Source organism: Toxorhynchites rutilus, chromosome 1, assembly GCF_029784135.1.
Source record: "Toxorhynchites rutilus septentrionalis strain SRP chromosome 1, ASM2978413v1, whole genome shotgun sequence".
NCBI classification, from domain to species: Eukaryota; Metazoa; Arthropoda; class Insecta; order Diptera; family Culicidae; genus Toxorhynchites; species Toxorhynchites rutilus.
Genome location: NC_073744.1, coordinates 6,047,348 through 6,069,302, shown reverse-complemented (window position 1 = coordinate 6,069,302; position 21,955 = coordinate 6,047,348). Strand labels below are relative to the sequence as shown.

The 21,955-nt window shown below is 37.4% G+C and overlaps 2 protein-coding genes across 6 annotated transcripts in view; one reads left to right on the top strand and one right to left on the bottom strand.

Moving 5' to 3' along the window:
* Positions 1-15,572, bottom strand: part of LOC129769266 (kinesin-like protein Klp98A) — a 58,719-nt gene extending 43,147 nt beyond the window's left edge. Inside the window, exon 1 of one of the 2 annotated variants that reach the window (XM_055771403.1) lies at positions 14,568-15,572. In XM_055771403.1, the coding sequence (XP_055627378.1) occupies positions 14,568-14,614 (47 nt within the window). In that variant the 5' untranslated portion in view covers positions 14,615-15,572. The remainder of the gene's footprint in view (positions 1-14,567) is intronic. The other variant, XM_055771395.1, reaches the window with a different exon arrangement.
* LOC129769280 (uncharacterized) lies at positions 15,361-21,018 on the top strand. 4 transcript variants are annotated; one of them, XM_055771422.1, is made up of 8 exons: positions 15,361-15,856; positions 15,913-15,959; positions 16,194-16,258; positions 16,373-16,384; positions 16,555-16,589; positions 16,776-16,828; positions 16,984-17,042; positions 19,949-21,018. In XM_055771422.1, exons 1-6 carry the CDS (start codon positions 15,767-15,769, stop codon positions 16,821-16,823), a joined length of 297 nt encoding a protein of 98 aa, XP_055627397.1. In that variant the 5' UTR covers positions 15,361-15,766; the 3' UTR covers positions 16,824-16,828; positions 16,984-17,042; positions 19,949-21,018. The 4 variants fall into 4 exon arrangements, with proteins under 4 accessions (XP_055627397.1, XP_055627415.1, XP_055627391.1 ...); XM_055771416.1 differs by having other exon boundaries at positions 15,366-15,856; positions 16,546-16,589; XM_055771440.1 differs by lacking the exon at positions 16,373-16,384 and having other exon boundaries at positions 15,365-15,856.
* The last annotated feature ends 937 nt before the right edge of the window (positions 21,019-21,955 follow it).

Below are 21,955 nucleotides of genomic sequence, written 5' to 3'. Positions count from 1 at the left end.
TCTCATTTCCCTCTCTCTCATTCCTCTCATTTCCCTCTCTCTCATTCCTCTCATTTCCCTCTCTCTCATTCCTCTCATTTCCCTCTCTCTCATTCCTCTCATTTCCCTCTCTCTCATTCCTCTCATTTCCCTCTCTCATTTCTCCCTCTCAATTCTCTCTCTCATTCCTCTGTCTCATTTCTCTCTCTCTTTCATTCCTCTCTCTCTCATTCCTCTCATTTCCCTCTCTCTCATTCCTCTCATTTCCCTCTCTCTCATTCCTCTCATTTCTCTCATTTCCCTCTCTCTCGCTCCTCTCATTTCTCTCTCTCTCATTCCTCTCATTTCCCTCTCTCTCGCTCCTCTCATTTCTCTCTCTCTCATTCCTCTCATTTCCCTCTCTCATTTCTCTCATTTCCCTCTCTCATTCCTCTCATTTCCCTCTCTCTCATTCCTCTCATTTCCCCCTCTCTCATTCCTCTCATTTCCCTCTCTCTCATTCCTCTCATTTCCCTCTCTCTCATTCATCTCATTTCCCTCTCTCTCATTTCTCTCTCTCATTTCTCTCTCTCATTTCTCTCTCTCATTTCTCTCTCTCATTTATCTCTCATATTTCTCTCTCTCATTTCTCTCTCTCATTTCTCTCTCTCATTCCTTTCATTTCCCTCTCTCTCATTCCTCTCATTTTCCTCTCTCTCATTCCTCTCATTTCCCTCTCTCTCATTCCTCTCATTTCCCTCTCTCTCATTCCTATCATTTCCCTCTCTATCATTCCTCTCATTTCCCTCTCGTTCCTCTCATTTCCCTTTCTCTCATTCCTCTCATTTCTCTCTCTCTCATTCCTCTTATTTTCCTCTGTCTCATTCCTCTCATTTCTCTCTCTGTTTTATTTTTCTCTCACTTATTTCTCTCTTTGTCTCATTTTTAGCTCTTTCTCATTTCTCATTTTCATCCCTCTTTCCGATTTCTCATTTTTATCCCTCTCTCATTTCTCATTTTAAATCTCTCTCTCGTTTGCAGCGACCAATAAAACAGGCGGGTTTTACCCAAAATTATCAATAGGCTCGAGCCTAAATAAATACATCTCCCCGAACGATCTTTATGGCGGGTCGTGTAAATAGTTTCAATAAGAATTTATGATTTTAACGGGAAAGAGATAGGGGAAAATCCAACCAACGATTTTCGAATAGGATTGTTGAAATTTTCCATACTAATGGAAAATTCCAAAACTGGAGAAGGTAGCAAATATCATAGTTTTAGTTTTTTAGAGATATATACATCCTCAGTGAAAGATTAGGATAAGAGAGAAAAATAAAGTCGGAGAGTCGATCGTCTGCCAGGGACGTGGACGGTTGTGCCTCTCGAACAGAAAGAAAAAAGTAGTTTTTTTATTTATTAGAGAAAGAAAGTGCCCAAGACCGCTCGGGCACGCTACGTTTGGTGACAGCGGTGGGATGCTGTCCAAGTGGGGACAGCAGCCCACCCATTAAGTGATTATTTGAAAGCTATCGCGAGTGCTTACGCGACTTCAACTCAAAATGAAGTGGCAATCACTTTATAAAGTGGAAGTCATCACGAGTGTTGTGAAACAGCAGGTCTTGAGTACCGCAGACGCGTATGATCGAATGCGTGGATGAGACGCTCGAATAAGATCAAACAAATGTGTCATCTAGAAGATGCGCTTACACAGTAGAATGCGTGAACAGCTCAAGTGCAGTAGTTGGGAATAGAAGCAGTTTAATGAAAGTTGTATTAAAAATGAACGTGAACGAGAGACCACGGTCGGTGGCGGCGACCGCAGGCCGGCGGGATTTGGTGTGCAGTCATAATGCCGTGATGTTAGGAGTGGACGAGCTGCCGGCAATATTTTGGATGAAGGAAGACATTATTAAATATAAGGTAAACCTAGTTAAGCTAGTTAAATAATGTTATACAAAAAGATATTTGTAAAAGTATAGTATTTAAAAAAAATTAAATCGCTGATGCATTTGAAACGATGCAATCAGCAGTTTTACGAGCGAGAGAAAAAATAGTTTAGGTTATTAGTGTAGGTTATTCAACAACAAAAAAATACAAGAGGCAAACTTGATGGAATTATTTACGTTGGACAATAAAATTATTTTCTCTCCAATTCTGTAAGAACTGATTGTTCTGTTTGGGAAAACACAATCATATCTCCCATACATTGATTGTATGAACAGGGAAATATGGGGAAATGTTCTCATCGAAAATTTAAACAGGTGTGATTTTAAATTCTTCAAACACACTTAGAAGTGGGATTTTAAGAAAAAAGTGAAAGATTGAGGCATATATGTCTACAGCCAAATTTTAACAAGTATGTGTCCATCAATCGCAATAATAGCTTTTGAATGTACCGAAGGGCTGGAAAACCAGGAATTCTTTCCTGTAAGGACATCTATGTCCCAATACTTACTTAAAAGTTCATGGGTAACTAAAATGTGGGATTATCGAATAAAAGCAAAACAAACTTGCGCTATAAAAGCGAAGAAGAGTCATGGGAGCGGAATTCACCTCCAACAATAAAAAATAAAATAAACGAAACTAAATATTGAAGAATATGAGAGATTAAAAATTAAATAATGAATGAAAGGGAAAAATATATTCAGCAAGGATGATGAAAGTAAACATATTGCACCAAGAAAATTTTTAATGAAGCTGTGAAGCTCAATAATGATTAAGATTTTTTTTTGGGGGCTTTAAGGAGATATGATCATTTTTGTTTCCATTTAGAATCGCAGAATTACAGAGTTGAAGGAATTTATTTTTTAAATCACAACCGGAAATTAAAAACAACTGAAACTATATTCTTTACGATATTTTGTAAAAAAAAAGTAGACATTAACCTACACTTTCAGATCTTTTTTTCCGACAAGTCGAGTTCATTTGTAAGAGGTGTAGCGCTCTACATTATTTAGCTTTGATTATCAGGCAGCAACATCACTTTTGATGTTAGATTACTGTTTTGTAAAGTCACCAACAATTAGCATACAATATAAAAATTGAACATATACGGATATACACATATATAATTTTATCAATTTTTGAAAAAATAATATTGTACACTAAAGAATTAAGATATTTATATGCAGATAGTAGAGCAAATCAGGAACACACTTTTATACAATAACATCCATTTATATATAAAAAACTGTATAGAACATAACATTAAAAAAAAAGAAATCAATATATGATCAGTTAGACAAGAAAATTAACCTCATTAACCGGTTTTAGGGGAACCACTTCCAGTTTTCCCTAAAACTCGTTGAGTAGGGGGAGACGACATTAGGACAGAAGCCTTAAGATATAGTTTAATAAGAATTGATTATTTTAATGGGAAAGATTCCAACCAGAGATAGGGGAAAATCCAACCAACGATTTTCCAACAGGAACGATGGAATTTTCCATACTGTGCAGGTGGAAAATTCCCTACACATAGCAGGTAGCCAGTAAGTTAGTTCTAACGTCTTTAGAGTTCTGTACATCCTCACAGAGGGATCGAGGATTAGAGAGACAAAATAAGACAGTTGATAGTTGAACATCGAGAAGAACAGTTGTTTCTCTCGATAGAACAATAAAGACGCTCGGGCACGTTACACGTTCCTCATTTTTATTTCTCTCTCATTTCTCATTTTTATCTCTCTCATTTATTTTTTTATCTTTTCTCTTTTTTTTCTTATTTCGACGTGTTCAGTTTTTAAACGCTAATATCTCCTCAAATAATGAATGAATGTTGGTTCCAAATACACACATTGATAGGAAATGTCCTCAGCAATTGATTATATGCTACATATTACAATTTTATATGAGCTGAAAATCATATAAAATTCAAATTGATGAAAAATTGGAAGAAAGAATTCCCTACCTTCCCCTACATTTTGTCTGCGCTCCCGCAGCAAACAGCTACTCTTTGCTAGCATACACGGGGACGGGCGAAACGTATGGACAGGGCGGAGGAGGGGGACAAAAAAGATTATAAATAAATATAGGCGGTCGCTACAACGTTAACTATATTGCTATATAAAGCGAGCGATGGTGATGCTTGACCTCATTCTTTGTGTGGACACCGACTGGAAAACATCGTTGCCGGACGAGCTGGATGGCGAGGGATCGAGTGCCTTTCTCAAGGCAATGAGGGTAGAGGTGTAGTGTAGGAGTAGAGTAGAGTTTTCCAAGGGCCTTTCTCAAGGCTAGAGACGAATGAACTGAAATAGTTTAAAGCATCTATAATACAAAACCTGACCTCACCCTGCTTGGCCTCATTCTATAATCAGATGCCAAGCAGGAAATACGCTATCCTGAGATTAATTTTCAGCATAAGAGATATTGCTGCATTTGCAGGCGAAGTATGCGGTGCGATACCGCAGGAGTGAGAGACAGGAGTTTTTATAGTTTCTATGTGGAGCAGGAGAGCCTATCGAAGTGTATTAAAAGCGGTGGAAGCGTCGCGCCGAGTGAGAAGAGGCTAATCGCGCTCGATTTGATAGAATGCTGGAGTTTTTAAACGGTTTTATTTTATTACATATTTGTATGTTTGTATGTAACATGTTTGTCTATTGCGCTGTACCACACTAATTTTAATTTGACTCCTTTCCTGTTGACCGATTGATCTGAAATTATGAACACACCTTTATCTCTGCAGTCATTATAAAACTGCGTATTTCATGATCTTGAAAATCCAAGATGGCGACCGCTACAAAATGGCGAATTACATATTTTCTCAAAGCCCCATCAATATGGGTATCAAATGAAGGGGATTGACCAGGAGAACACAGTTAATTATGGAAAATTCAAATCTAAAATGGCCGCCACCACAAAATGGTGGATTACATATTTTTTCTAAACCCCATCAATATGGGTATCAAATGAAAGGGATTTACTAGTAGAACACAGTTATTTATGAAAAATGCAAATCCAAAATGGCGGATTACATATTTTCTCTAAACTTCATCAATATGGGTATCAAATGAAGGACTTGACTAGTACAACACAGTTATTCATGAGGAATGCAAAGCCAAATTATATCACGATACAAGACGGTAAATTCCTATTATGATATGCTTGCCATCAAGTGTGTGTTCATTGCCGGCTGAACAATAACCCCTACAACATTTGCACCGCACGACATTTGCACGACAAATTTTGATTTTTTCGTATTTGTCTAAACGTTTCAGTGTTTGCTGAGTGTGCTGAGATTTTATTTTATCCTTTGATTTTTTCCTGTAATTTTGTGCATGAAAAGTTAGTCATTCTGAGATCTGTGCTCTATGATATTCGAATAATGGACACCCCTTGGTGTAGTCCTACGTCTCTCCGGTTATGTCCCCGACATTACCCACCCGTCTTTTTTTCTCTCATTTCACTCTCTCATTTTTCTCTCTCATTGTTCTCTCATTTTTCTCTCTCTCACTGTTCTCTCATTTTTCTGTCTCTCTCATTGTTCTCTCATTTTCTCTCTCTCATTGTTCTCTCATTTTCCTCTCTCGTTCATTTTTCCCTCTTTAATGTTTTCCTCTCTCATTTTTCTCTCTCCCCATTTCCCTCTTTCATTTTTCTCTCTCATTTTTCTCTTTCATTTTCTCTCTCATTTTTCTCTCATTTTTCCCTCTCATTTTTCTCTCTCATTTTTCTCTCTCATTAATCTCTCTCATTTTTCTCTCATTTTTCTATCTCATTTTTCTCTCTCATTTTTCTCTCACATTTTTGTCTCTCATTTTTCTCTCTCATTTTTCTCTCTCATTTTTCTCTCTCATTTTTCTCTCTCATTTTTCTCTCTCATTTTTCTCACATTTTTCTCTCTTATTTACCTCTCTTTAATTTTTTTTCTCTCACTCTCTCTTTTAAAATAAGATGGCTCCCAGTTGACCAAAAATGAACGGAATATTGTATACCGCGGTTTCAGACATAAAAAACTCAAATACTTGAGCAACGTCCATTCCAATCGGATCTCCGTTCAAATCTGCCCGACCCTTCGTTTGGCGTAGAAATGCTTCTAAAAAAAAACAAAACAAAACATGAGACTGGTAATTAGCTGACACAGTCCCTATGTTGGGCGATGAAATACATGTACATACAATGACAAATAACTTCATCAAGCGCAAAAAAATCCGCGCAAAAAAATCGCACAAAAAATAGTACACAAAAACAGGTTTTACTGCAGTTTTTGTCTGCCGTCTGCAACTCACCCCAGAGAAGCCCGTTCCCAAACTGAATTGATGAAAGTTTAGCAGTATATTGGATACATGGATTACGAATTAGCGAATGTGACTCATATCATTGACGGAGTGGATCCTTTTGAAACCCTTCACTCTAACAATTACCTCTTCTATGATAATTGCAGAGGAACCACGCTATAAAGAAAACTGTTACCTATCCTAGCAAGTGCAAATCACCAAAACTTGCACATTGATAATGGAATACTAACCATTCAATGTGTTTTTTGTGTAATATCGCTAGTTCACGGAAAGCAACTATGAAGTCTACCCAAGCTCAAGCTCGAACTCTACTCTACTACTCTATTCAAGCATTACTTTCCTAAAACTATGGAATAGTTGACATTTTTTGCATCAGAAATCAAGTTTTCGTTTCACTTTATTTAAACGTTAAAAAAAGATTTTGCACGCGGGTAACGAGATTTGCGTCAGGGGGAGTAGTAGTGTGGATTGAAGTCATTTTGAATGAAGAGCCAAATTTGTGTTCATTAGTCACGTCAATTAGAATAACCAGTTGCTAGAATAGTTCATCAGTCATCCTCGCTCTCAACGCTCGTCAATTCAAGTCATGTTGACGGCGAATGCCGATGTAGTGCTAATCAAAGCGAAGCTACTGAGGGTAGATTCGATTGTCATTTCTCATCTTCAAAGATTGGTTTACCTTACCTTACCTCTTCAGAATTTGTAGATAATAAACACAAGAAAAAGTAGGCATTATACCATTGCAAACCGGATATCTTTTCAATAAAGGCTATTATGTCAGTTCTCATTTCCGACCAGGAAAACATTGGCAGGGATCCCAGTATTATATCGCAGGATAATTTTTATTCGTATAAAATAAAAAGTACAAAAATCAGGATCATTTCAGAAAAATCAGGCAAAATTGAGTGTTTGTCAGGATATCATGAAAAGTTCCAATGTACCTCTGCATCCAAGCCTTCCAAAATTTCCTTTTTACTGGAATGCTTGAGACAGTTGAAACAACACAGAGAAGTTTTGCACCTGGCAATCACCTTTTTTATATTGAAGAAATTTTTCATATTATTCTCACGCTGGATTCGAAGGAGCCACTTTTCCCGTATACACAACCTCTATTTCGTGTTTTTCTGATTTGACTGAAGGTTTAATGAGATGACACACACGATGGAACCAAATTGAATCAATTGAGCTTTGTGTCCAACCTCTCTCTCGGTGACAACGATTGAGGTAAGACTCTCGTGATTCCCTTCCATTCGCCTCCACAAACAGTGTCTCTTGAGTTCGAACGTAGCGAGCGCGAGGATGAAGTATGAAACCTCGCATATCTTTTGTCGTGTGTTCAATTACTTTGCGCAAATTGGCTTTGCCCGAGAGCAAAAAAAAAACAGAAAAACTAAATGACACAAACTGTGAGTCAATCCACGACACGAAACTACTACTGTCGACGTCATTTTTTCGCTACGAGCGGATTAGCGAGTTATGTCTTCTAGGCTTGTGTAGCTTGAAGCGTGTGTTTTATAATGGATTCTTTAACCTCCAAGTTTGCCTCTCTAAGAGCTCTGGCAGAGCAGTCCACCGGGACGGCCAGCTTTCATCGCCAATCGCCCCAACCAGACAAAAACAAGAAAGCAAACAAAGAAAAACACCGAGCTGACCATGGATATAAACAAAGCGAAGCCCAATGTTGCACGGTTCGCTGAGTTTATCCGCCGACGACTTTCGTGAGCAGCTCGTGGCGGGGTTTTCTTGGTTTTCTTGCACCATACACATTCACCCCTGCTGGTGGTGCCCTGGTGGATAATGTTGATGCCTAGAAAATGGTTCGTACGTGTGGTTCACTCAGAATTACTACAATTACGGCAGAAAAGACATGGTGGTTTGGGGCGGCACGACGACCAAACGAAACACGCTGTTCGGTATATGAAGCTCCCCTGGTCTTCTAGAATGGTTTGATACAAATGTGGAGTTGTAATTTTTCACTGTGTCGCATCACTTTCCACCGCACGAGAGCTTGCCCCGCTTCCATTTCCACATCGCTCCGTATGTAATGAGCGCGGCTTTGATGTGTTGTTTTTTGCGCCCATCGCTGTAATGAACGCGGGGATCTACCCCTAGGATACCGATGGTGCAGCCAAAGCCCATTACACTGACATTGCAACATTTTCGTTGCATTCCTTCATCGAGCAAAACAAAAAGAAATGGGCTTTTGCGCGACGCGTTGGGCAGCATGTTGTGTTGAGTTGTGTTCAACTTTTCGTTTCGTCCGGGTTGAACAAAAAAAAATTATGTTTACGAAAGGGACGACTGCTCCACAAACCTACTGTGTAATTGAGGTGTGCCACACTTGTGTTTATTGTAGGGGGAAACGATTGTTAGTATGTGACACAATTGGTACACCTGCGGAGAAAATAAGCAGACAATCATCGTAATGAGGTGGCCAAACAGCACGTAACTATGGTGGGCTCAGGTTTGACAAATATCTGAAGAAAGAGTCGCATAGTGATACATTAGGGCTAAACGTGCGGACATTGGAAACAACAGAAATTGGTTGCGATGAACTAGAAATGCATGCTCGCTCACTCTATTACACTATAAGTCGAGACGTTAAATGATACTATGACCAAATTAGGCCCCAAGCGGCTTCCAAAGAGGAGCGGATAGCGGTGTCAGTGCTACTCACGTAGGCGGAGGCTTAGTGACATTATTCATCTATCTCTCTCGGCCGTAAACTAAGTGGTCGAGAATTAAAACCACAATATATACAGGAACGTGGTGCTGAATCGATTACAACAAGCCATTAAGCTCCTAAAATATTAGTTTTTTTGCGTCTTCAGCATTGAATTGAGTAGTCAAACTTTTTTACTATATTATCTACCAGTTGGTTTTGTAGCTAGTTGTAATAAGAGATGCCAAATCGAAAATACTTTTTTCGACATATTCAGAACTGGTGATCTTACACAACCTGCCGTGAACTGAAGGCAATAGGTCTATTCAATTTTAACTCTTTGTGGCCGTTTGTCTGCTCTCAGCTACCATAGCAAGGAACCATGTTAACATATATTTTACTCAACCAAGTATCAGTTTATGCTTTTCCTAAACGAAGATTGATATCTTGTGAACCTGTTCACGGATCAATACGGTGCTCCTATGAGTAATAGATAGCGGTACTCAGTATCAAACAAAGTAGTCACCCACACAAGACAACGCACAGTGAGTTGATTGCATGGGAATGTAGGACAAAAATCGTAACAGTAGAATTTAGCCATTGTATCTCTTTGGTGTGATGGAAAAAATATAAAAAATATAAATGTTATTTGGATAATCGCATAAGTGTCTCAAGCGATAAAATCTTTGTTCATTTCACACGAAGACGAATTATAAAATATAATTTTTACATAAGAACACCACATTAAAACATATTGTTAAGTTGATACATATATATACAGGGTTTTCCAACTTTAAATTCCGAAAGTAAATTGAAATAAAACACACTTAGAATTCGAATTTCGATGAAACTTTTATTTCAAATTAATGTTTGGTTTATGCCATTATGTGTGAAATACAACATCATTCAAATGTCCACCTAGGGCTTCCTCGCACACCTTGATCCGGAACAGGTAATTTTCGATGACTTTTCGGCACATATGGGGCGGTATCTCGGTCATAACTTCACGAATGTTGTCTTTCAAATGTTCAAGAGTTTGCGGAGAGTTGGCATAGACACGGTCTTTCGCATAACCCCACAAAAAAAAGTCTAGCGGGTTCAAATCGCATGATCTGGATGCGTCCCTCAAATTTCGTTCGCAATATGGCCATGTTCGGTCGTGTTGTGTGGCACGTGGCGCCCTCCTGCTGAAACCACATGTCATCCGTATCCATATCTTCAATTTGTGGCAAAAAAAATCGGTTAACATGTGGCTATAGCACTCACCATTCACAGTTACCGTCTCGACGTCCTCATTTTCAAAGAAATACGGCCCGATGACTCCACCAGACCATAATGCGCACCAAACAGTGACTTTTGGCGGATGCAATGGCCTCTCAACAATCACGTGTGGATTTTCTGAGCCCCATATACGGAAATTTTGGGTGTTCATATAGCCACCGAGCTCGAAATGTGCCTCATCGCCGAAGAAAATTTGATGCGAAAATTCAGCAGTTTGCTGCTATTGTTCGTTCACCCAATCGACGTATGCCCGACGCATTCCATGGTCACCACGCTCTAATTTTTGTACCAGTTGGACTTTATATGGATGTAGGTGCAAGTCCAAATGCAAAATTCGCCACAATGATGTGTACATTCGGGTCATCCTCCACACTGGCAGCAACAGCAGCAATATTTTCGGCCGCTACGGATCCAGTTTGTTCGAATTTACGCACTACATTAGCGATTGTGTGCTCTGTAGGCCGCCCATGACGACCAAAATCCGTCCGTAATGCTCGAAAAACATTTGCCGGTTTTTCATCATTTTTATAGTATAATTTAACAAAATTAACACGTTGTGCTATGCTAAAACGATCCATATTGTAAAATGGCAGACATTCAACTAACGATATGACGCTTTGGTTGACAGCTATGTCAAACGGTTGTCAGCGCAGGGCTGTATACTTTCGGAAGCCCGAAATGGAAAACCCTGTAGTTATACCTCGATATAAGGCAACATTATTTTTGACGTAGAACTACGTCTTTCAGGAAGGGTGCCAAATCAGAAAACAGGTAACGTTTTTATGAAATAAAGTTAACGTTAATAACTATTTTCACTGTGAATGAATACTCATGATTTGCATAACAATCAAATCGTAAATTTTCTAAGATTTGTTCGATATGCTATACATTACAATTCGCTAATCTCTTAAGGGTTTAAATTCATGAAAACTGGAAGAATTTCCTTTTTTTCATACACTTGTCCTGCCGATTTGTGTGCTAACCCTACCCGTAATTCGAATGCTTATAACTCGAACATTTCTTAATAGATCGGAAAGATTTTTGCATCATTTCTCTATCAAAATTGTACGTTATATCGAAGCAAAAAAAAATGAACTCAGGCTTATATTATTTTTTGTGTTGTTGTTTGGGTGAGGTAAATAAATAATGATGAAAAAGTTCAACTAGAAGATGAGACCAACCTTTCTCATGATATTTCCCTTCATACTGCTTGATACATTTATAATCCGGAATCATGAAACCAGTTGTTTATCGAGATTGGTTAAAAGTACAGGCCATCAAGTGACCTTTGTTGAACCTGTGAGATTGACATGAAACTCTCAGTACCTATTTTGGAAAATATTTTTTGCACATTGAACATGTGTACGTTATATCGAAGTTCCCCTGTATGACTTATTACATGAAGAAATGTAACGTTTCAACGTTAAGGTGAAGTTTATGTGGCTATTACATGTACAGTGGGGTAAAAATCGTGATTTTTGAAAATTTGCTTGAATTTTCAGCAGGAATTGTTTATATCGATATTGCAGCCAAATTAAGAAAGATAGAAGTTGTGCGTCAAAGAACAAATTGTGGAGCGGTTAAAGAACTTCATTTTAATTGATAGAAACAATCTAGTTTAATATAAGTTTTTAGGATAAAATTAATATAAACACATTAAAAATTATTAACTTTCCAGTGTTTCACTTCCAAAATGTTATTAAAATTCACTAATTTAGTTGTTCCACTACTATATCCTGTACAAAATTTTCTCATCTTTCAAATGAAAGCATCAGAATCGTCTTCCGTAGCGTACTTTTTAATGTAGAGACAGTTTGAAGCAACAGAGTCCGAAACAAAAAAAAATGGGTGGATTATATCTATGATATAACCGCAAGGTTGACGTGAGACTATCTTAGCTTAGTAATCATTTGTTTGTATTGATTAAATTTTTGACTGAATGAAACAATTTCCGAATTCAATTGAATTCAATATGCGTTGTGAGACCGTGTTAGGGAAACGCACTCTAGTCTGCACAAAGGCAAGCGAGTACAAATGTACTCGCAGTTTGCATGTATTTGCAATGCCGATTTCCTCAGACACTTTGGTTTAGAAGTCTTTATAGGTAAACAGATTTCAGTCGGAACAAAAAAAAGTCCCGACCTGCATGAATTTGCAATCCCAATTTCTCTTGGTTCTGAAGCCTTTGTTGAAGTCTGTGTTAGGGAAACACATTTCGTGGGAACAGAAGCTCCCCCTACTTTCATGTATTTGCAATGTCGATTTCGCCAACGCTGATTGGCTTTGAAGTCTGTGTTAGGGAACACATTTCGGAGAGAACAAAAGTCCCCCTACTTTCATGTATTTGTACTTTCGATTTTCCCAAGGCTGCTTGGTTTTGAAGTCTGTGTTGGGGAAACCGTAAAGCGGGCCAATCAAAACGAGGCAGTTAGGGTGTTTAGATAACGCTTAACATTTTACAATTATTCAATTATTTATCTAATGAAAAATAACATTCTATTAATTGCGATAGATGCGTAGAAATATTCCCTATCAATTGATGCAAACATCTTTCCGATCCAGTAGAAAATGTTCGAGTTATAAGCATTCGAAATCTTTCATTTTTTCCTGCATGTTCAGTGTTTATGTTTTCATTCTACCCCCCATATATTCCGGTTAGACGTAGTCCCACGTCAAAAAAAAGTTCTGTAACTTTGTCATTGTTGAAATTGGAACATATGCGTAGGAGGATTTTTTTCATCAAATATGATCTTCTATTACCTCCTGAGAGAATCTAGATAAATTATTTTGACGTAGAACTACGTCTTTCAGAAGGGTGCCAAATCAGAAAACAGATCACGTTTTTATGAAATAAAGTTAACGTTAATAACTATTTTCACTGTAAACGAATTCTCATGATTTGCATATCAATCGATTCGGAAATTCTCTAAAATTTGTTTGATATGCTATACATTACAATTCGCTAATCTCTAACCGGTATAAGTTCATGAAAACTGAAAGAACACCCATTTTTTTCCCATACATTTGTTCTGTCAATTTGTGTGCTAACCCTTCCCGCATTTCGAATGCTTATAACTCGAACTTTTCTTAATAGATCGGAAAGATGTTTGTATCAGTTGATAGGAAATATTTCTACGCGTCTATCGCAATTAATAAAATGTTATTTTTCATGAGATAAACAAATGAATAACTATAAAATGTCAAGCGTTATCTAAACGCCTCAACTGCCCAGTTTTGATTGGCCCGATTTACGGTTTCTCCAACACAAACTTCAAAATCGATGTACCTGGGGGAATCCGCTTTGTCAAAACATGTAAGTCGTGGGTATCTTTTTCCACCTGAGCTGTGTTTCCCTAACACGGGCATTGAAAATAATGTGCCTGAGGGAATCCGCTTAGCAAATACATGCAAGTCGGGGGTATTTTTTGGTGTTGAGTACTTTTGTACTCGCTTGTCGTTGTGCAGACCAGAATGTTTCCCTAAAACGTACTTTTAAACTGAGAAGCCTGAGAAAATCGTCATTTCAGATACTAGAGGTGAATGATCTTTTGCGGTTCGAGAACTACATAAACATGAGATGTGCAATAATTTCAGGGGTAAATGTAAACCGTTGAGCGGTAAACGAAACAATGATCGTTTGACAACTCTTCCGTTCACATGTTTAGTCCTAGGCATCATATCAAATGTAAAAAGGCGTTCATCAAATTTATTTGTAACGAAGAAAATAAACTATTACAAAAATTTCGATGCATTTTAAAATAATATTTGAAGTGGTAAACAAGTGAATTACATAACATAATTGACGTAGTTCTACGTCGAAAATATGCGGTCGTGTTATAAGGAGTTGTATCCTTACAATTTTTTTTCTTTCATTGCGAAGCAATTCAAAAATTATTGAATATTAGGGAAGCTAGCACTGAGAGTGGTGTACTGAACAACACAAGCATACCTAACATGTTCCAACTAGATTATTATTTTTGCAGAAATTCCTGATTTTGTTCCGCATTGGTTCATTCCAAGAATTACTCAGCTTAGCTTAGCATACCTCAGCTAGTTCTCCACAATACCCACATATTTTTCCCTATACCCATCATACCTTATCGCGGTTCCGCTGATTTTTATAGTCAGAAAGATTGCGATGGATTCCTTCAAGCGGAAGTTTTGCTCTCCTAAAACAAACAATAAACAACAATCCTCGACAGCTCGTTAGTCACATCCTCGATAAACCACGTTCAAAGCCAATCAAAACAAGAACGAGACCCGAGCTTAGAAACTGTTTGAGTACTAAAATGAGTAAATATTTGAAATTCACTTCCACTTCTTCCTCCGCAACACAACAACGCTTGCGATGCCTCGCGTGTTTACTTCTGCTGCTAATCGAACGGCTATAAAAAGGGATCAACATGCGATAGAAATACCCGAACAATTCTCACCTTTGATTGAAGGGCCTCACACGGACCACAACCTTTATGGATGCCATTGTAGTAGCGGAAAAAAATCACACGGTCAGTTGTTGTAGAAGGAAAAGGTAAACCTCAGCCACAGCAGCTCTGTTTACACGCGAAATAATTCCACAGCTGGGTCAGTGACAGTCGTAACCGTAGTAACAGTAACCAGGTGCCATCGTAGCGCAGAGCGTAAATATTGTTAAGGCAATCCAGAAGCGCCTACTTTCCGCTGTATGTGAGGCGTATTCTGGTTTTGGGGTATTTCTGGTTTGCGTATAAGCGAAGCGAAGAAGACTGCTGCACCGTAGTTTCATCCACACACAAGTACCAACAATAATTAGCACTTTTCTTCTCTGCACCTAAAGCCTTCTTTCTGATCACATTTTTTCAGTACGAATTTTTGCACATTACAAACACTCGAAACCACACACAAACACAACAACACAACAGGGGGGCCTTTTTCATGTCATTCTTCTGCTTTTGCTTACAATTTTCGTGTTAGCCTGAGCTTGCCGATGATTGCTGCTTTTCCACTATCTTCTCCACATATGCATACTAAATTAACGGCACTATTTACGTATTGAAGCATCACATTGCACTCTACGAAAAAAGCAACACCGATTGATTTTCGAAATCTCTCGAAACATCAACTACTAAATATGCTTAGCTAGGCTAGCTAATCCCAGAGAAGGCGTTGCAGCCCTTGACAGAAGCCTTGGCCATTCAATTCATCATGATCATTCATTCCTCGTGGAAAATTAACCGAACTCGAACACAGAAACAAGAGCACTCAACGATCCAAATTCTTTTGCACAATTCCACCAGAGCAACACCTTATTGGAATTTTTTCCTCTTTCCTTATTTTCGCTACAAATAGCAAAATACAAACACAAGCATTCCGATTGACGGCACGAAACCACAGCACGCGACCGATGCGTTCGAGTTCTCGTCGTAAAATGACGGCATTCACGTTTGTCGGCTACTGTGGCTCCACGGGTTCGAGTTTGATGTGAGGGGGATGATTATTTACCTTACCCAGTTTAAAATCTATTCGAGCGGTTATAAGCACGGTGTCGGTCGAGTGACGAAAAGTGCTACAAGAGTACTGGAATTTTACCCCGCCTTGCCTCCCGCAGGCAGCACTGCCCTAAGTTTCAGCTATAATCACAATAAAACTACACGAAATGAGCGAATCGCCATCACTGCAGTCTATTTTCTCCTCATTGAACTGTCAATACTCAAAACAACAGTTGGTGTACAAAGAAACGAATTTCGTAAGTATTTAAAATTACCTTTATTTTCTGTTTTAATTTAACTCAGTTCATTTTAGATTTGCTTGATCAAAGTACTGACTGGCACAGTTTGCGAACAGGACAGGTGAGTAAATTAATATGAATATTCTACCGAACAAATATGTTGTGTTGATCGGCCAGCTTAGAGACGGTTAATTTATCAAAACGATTATTGTTCCGGATAATTTTTCTGTATTCAGGAATGTGACAGGAATAAATAATTGTTATCCGTTATGTTTTCTAAAGCGATAATATCGTTTATTGTGATAATAAGCTATAATATAAAATATACATGAATACTGATTTGTTTTATTTTTAGGTTATTTTCGTATTGGTTCCATCTCCCCCAGATCAGCAGACATCATAGTAAATACGTAAATACAGGTGAGTGCAGTGAATTTATATGTATGAAATTTGTTTTCAACATGTAATAATAATTGTATACTAATAATTTTATTTATTTTTAAATTAATTTCGCACTGACTTTCATCACTTCAGCATCAGCAGGCAGTAAATATAGATGAGTGCAATGAATTTATTTTTGCATAGTTTTGAATATATCTAACAGTTAAAACGGTTCCTTGTTCCGGTGTTTTGTGGACCAAGGATCCTTTTTTATCATTTCTATTGATTTTAATGTGTAATGTACTAATTACTTTATTTATTTCCAGATCATCCAGAGTGCAGTCGGTTGCCGGATAATCTATTAATACAGGTGAGCACTATGAGTTAATTTTTGTATGATTTTTATATTTTATCTAATATGGAAAACCGACTTAACCTGTTTTGTTCCGGCTTGTTCCGGTTTTTTCTGGGATCAATAAAATATTTTTTTTATTGATTTTAATATTTAATGTATAAATCGTTTCATTTATTATTTCATTGTTTTATTTACTTTCAGGTTATTTTCACGAATCGCCCTCAGTCGGCCCGCATCAGCGATAGTTGATACAGGTGAGCACTACGAATCAATTTTTGTATAATTTTTATTTTAATGTTATAAGAGAAATCTCTAACAGTTGAAATCTTCAATTCTTTTTGGAATATGAAACCTTTTTTTGTTATCGTTTTCAATGCATTTATATACTATTTATTTTATTTATTTCCAGGTTGTTTTTTAAATCTCCATCAATGGCCCGAGTATTGGCGGATGTTATAGATAATACAGGTGAGTACATCCCATACATAATTATTATGTATAAGTAGATTGAAAACCGTATATACACAATGTATACAAAAAAGTCCATGTATTCACTTATTTGCTTTATCGTATTGTATTGCATGTCGTTATCCGGCGTAGGTACTCAAGATTGTGTGTTATAAATAGTTTTAAGTTTTTATTGCTTTTGAATCGTACTTCCAGCTCACGCAGCCGCTTAGTGTTGCTTACTTATACACAAATATTGTTATCGACGGAGCAATAAGAATTGCGCTGTCTATGGCGTTACAAAAACTCCATTCTTCAAGAAGTTTTTTTTCGTTCTCCCGTTTTCCGGAAAATGACAAAAAATCGAAAAATCACCAAAAAAGACATTGGTTAAACCTACGTTTTGGTTCCTGTAGGAGGTTCAATCCAATGTTGTTTTTCCTACATAACAATATGTGATCTTGTACCTATGTACCTTCCGCACATAGTGGATTTAAACCGAATTCATTCCCCAATAAAGTTATACAAAATTGAATGAAATTGATAGTTAGTGGTAGCTAATACACTAAGTTATTATTTGATGCCAAAACCTTATTGTATGATTGGTTTCCAAAGTCATGCAAAATTATGAAATTTGCTGTTAGATTTTTCGAACACTTGGCATAAAATGGGTTAAAACTCACATCTTATCGGTTTGCTTATGCGGGTTTGTTAAATATTGACGGTCAAAATATGATATCCTGCTGTATCATCAGCTCGTTGTCAGTGACATATTTTTCGATGATAACGCATTTCAGCAGTGTTGATCCTCGATTGTTAATTAATGCTGATGCGATCACCTGTGGGTGAAGTTGCTTCTTCAGAAGGGTAAAAGTAGAAGCTTCGTTTTTGCTGTTAATTGGTAGATGTGCATGGGTAAGAAGAAACAGTAGTTTGATAACATCATAAAGTTGTCTGGTATTCTTCCACGAGTGTCAACTGAAGCGGAAGTATGAAGTTCTGGCAAATTATAGTCACCGTTTTAATAAACTATTCTTATAATAGTTACTTTTGTTTGTGGCATAGGAAGGATAACATTTTTTTATTCATTCATTCACAAAGATTGATTCGCAATTCTTATGAAGAGATTTGATCTTCTTCACAACATTGTTCCACCAATGAACTCGGTTTACAGCTGCAGTTCTCCAACTTCTGCCCGCACCGATTCTTGCCAAGTCTTGCTCTACCTGGTCCAACCACCTCGCTCACTGGGCTCCTCTTCTTCTTGTTCCTACCGGATTCGATGCGAACATCATCTTTGCAGGGCTGCTGTCAGGCAATCTTGCAACATGATCTGTCCATCGCGCTCGTCCATCCTTGGCGACTTTCTGGATGCTGGGTTCTCCATAGAGTTGTATCAGTTCGTGGTTCATCCTACTTATCCGTACTCTGTTTTCCTTTACACTACCTTATATTGTTCTTAGCACTCGGCATTCGAAAACACCAAGTGCTTGGGAGTTCTCTTCGATCTCGTCCATGCTTCATGTCCATAGCGAACAACCGATCGAATCAGGGATTTGTACATGGTGCACTTCCTACGGGGTCGGAGTTTGTTGGACCTTAAGAATTTGCGGAGTGAGCGCGACATCTGTTGACGCATGTCTTCAAATTTCGAGGCTGTTTTTGTCGAAAGTTGTTATCAACAACTCACGGTAGACAAATTCCTATACTCTCGTCACCGGAACAGGAAGAATTATGTTACGATCAGTTCCTTCTTCTAGCATGTATTTAGTCTTAGACGCATTGATTGTAAGCCTAATCAGCCCTGATTCGTGTGAGTGTGTGTTCATGTGTTCTTCCGATGTCCACGTATGTCCATGTGGCAGACGAAGCGGATAAACTGACTAGACTTGTTGGAAATCGTACCCCTCCTGTTGAAGCTCGCTCTCCGCATAACACCTTCCGGCACCACATTGAAGAGCAGACAGGAAAGTCCATCGTCTTGTCGAAGTCCCCTGTGAGTCTCAAACGAATGTACAGGTCGGACTAGGTTATCCGGGATTCGATTATCCGGAATTTTAGACTCGATTATCCGGAGTATTTTATTTTTGATTTTCGGTAATTTTGAATAATTTGTATAATTATTTTTAATAAAGAACTGTATTCTACTAGTCAAGCCCTTTCATTTGATACCCATATTGATGGGATTGTGGAAAAAATATATATGGCGCTATCTTGTGGTGGCGGCCATTGTGGATTTGCAATTTTCATAAATAACTGTGTTCTACTAGTCAATCCCTTTCATTTGATGTCCATATTGATGGTGTTCTGAGAAAATATGTAATGCGCCATTTTGTAGTGGTCGCCATTTTAGATTTGCATTTTTAATAAATAACTGTGTTCTACTAGTCAATCCCTTTCATTTGATATACATATTGACGGTGTTCTGAGAAAATAGGTAATCCACCATTTTGTACCGGCCGCCATCTTAGATTTCCAAGATCATGGAATACACAAATTTATAATGAAACCAGAGACAGATGTGTTCCAAATTTCAGATCAAACGCTCAACAGGAAGGAAGTTAAATTTCTAGTAATGTGATACAGCGCTACAGACAAAGTTACAAAGTCACCAATATACAAACGAGTCCAAGCTAGATAAAACCGTTGAATAATAAGTGCAAGCCATAATTATATTACGTTTATCGAGAGAAAATTCGTTTTTTATGATTCGATTATCCGGAAAATATAATCAATACTCCGGATAATCGTGCCGACCTGTATATATATATATAATAATATATATAATATAGGAATATTAAGAATTTGCCAAAACAACTGTAAAACTTTATTTGCTTGCTTAGATCCAAAACTGCATCATAAATTAATTTTTATTCATTTCATAATTGCCTAACAAACTTGCTAAATATAGTCTAATATTGTTTCAGATTTCAAACAGCTTGGCGTCCTACAGGTAGATGAACAGGAAAGGCTATGGAATGATTGAATCAGGATTGTTTTGCCTTCGTTGGCTGAAAAAATCGTATTTCGACAAACCGATTTTTCTTCCTGGCTACGGACATATCTGGCAGTACCCTTCCATTGGAGTGATAATTAGAAAGGGAAGTTATAATCCTAGCTCAATAATTCCTACTGGTTCCAAATCATGGAATTGCCAAGTAATAAGTGCACACTATTTTTTTTTAATTGATAACCATTTTAATCTTCAGATAATTAAAAATCAGCTCTTATAAATTACCGACCAACGGCAACCGTAGATATCACTAGAAACTGAGTCCAATAAGTCATGAAAAAATAATGATAATAAAACATTATCACGTCAATTGTTCAAAATTATTTTGAATAATTTTTTTTCATAGAATAATTTATACAATATGAAAAATGAAAAATAAAATTGTGGCTTTTAAAATAGAAAAAAAAATTAATTGATTTGTTGTTTTTCAAATTCCAGAAATATAGCTGTTATTCAAAATAGATTTAAAAAAATATTTCCGAAGACATAGATGCAAAGAAATAAATTAAATATATGATAGCATTACTTTATAAAGTTTAACTTCTATATTTAATTTTATTATATTTAATATTTAATTAAAACGATAGATTTATTTTTGAGATTTTTGGGGTTCAAAAATGTTATCAATCAATAATTTATAATTTGTAGTATACAAAAAAATATTCCCGAAGGCAGATAAATATACAATGAAATAGAATAGGAATAGGAATTACTAAAAAAATTTGTACTAAATGAAGGAAAAAAAAGGATTATATATAGCGTATTAATATATAGAAGTGGACTATAAATGCACAGAGAGAGGAATGAAATATTTAAATTATTATTATTGTATACTACACATATTTTAACAAAAAAAAGTTACACATGTATATATAGAAGAACACTATAAAACTATGTAAATAATCGATGAATTGATAATTGTATTACAAATTGAATTTAATTATGAAATTGCTTTCTCGAGAAATAAATCATATATATTTATCAACGGTATTTTTCCTTTACATTTTATTTGCATTTCCTTGAAAAGAAATAGAGCCATAATAAGAGTCGAGCAGATTTGCTTTCGGTCGACGTGGTGCCAGATTGGCACAGTGTTGGCCCATAATTGGTTGTCAAATTCGAAGGGTAGGTCGACAAAATCATTGCACAATGGCACGACATCGGTACCGTTGTCGACACCATTTGTTGGGACCAATCCGACACAACAATGTAGACTGGGTATTTACAGACCGAAACACAAAGAGCGCAGTTTGACAGTTGCGTCAGATCTGACAGCATTGTTTGAAAACTGCCAGCATTGTGTTTGCTTGCTGCTCCGCTCACTCTCCGATCTTTAAGCCGCAAGTGAGCGAATGAGATGGACGAGTGAAACGATGTGAAATATTTCTCAGAAGTGTTTCTTTTTAAAGGAAACCCCTACAGGGTGTTGCCAGTATGAAGAAATAAATACAAATTTTCTTAATTTTTCAGAAAAATCTAAGGCCGAGGACATAGTGAATGCGCTGCGATGCGGGCGCGGGCTCGTTTGCGGGAAAGCTCTTTCGTTCACGAATGCGGAAATCAAATGCAAACCACCCTCTTTTGAGGCCAACTTAGTATCACCAAGAGCGTTCTGCATGGACCGGAAAAGATGATAATCACTTGAAACCAAGTCCGGACTATACGGTGGGTTTTTTTTTTTTTTTTTTTAAAGAGGTGAGGAACGCTCTACCAGCCTTACCTGGGAAGGGTTAACCCAGACGTCGAGTGGGGATCGCACCCACAAAAACCAAGCCCTCTACTCGTTGCCTTATTCCCCCTGGGACCACATCTAGGCGACTACTTCAGGGGGCGGCTGTGCTCATGCACTTCTCGAGTTTTCAACGCTAACTAGCGTTGTCCTACCCTTTTTCTCAATATTTTTTTCTTTCCATTCGTTATT

Excerpts from the sequence above, each read along its gene's own strand:
- LOC129769280 (XM_055771416.1), top strand. The coding sequence starts at position 15,767 with ATGAGCGAATCGCCATCACTGCAGTCTATTTTCTCCTCATTGAACTGT. Across the intron at positions 15,857-15,912 it reads TGTACAAAGAAACGAATTTC|ATTTGCTTGATCAAAGTACT; the intron begins GTAAGTATTTAA and ends AGTTCATTTTAG. Across the intron at positions 16,590-16,775 it reads CGGATAATCTATTAATACAG|GTTATTTTCACGAATCGCCC; the intron begins GTGAGCACTATG and ends ATTTACTTTCAG.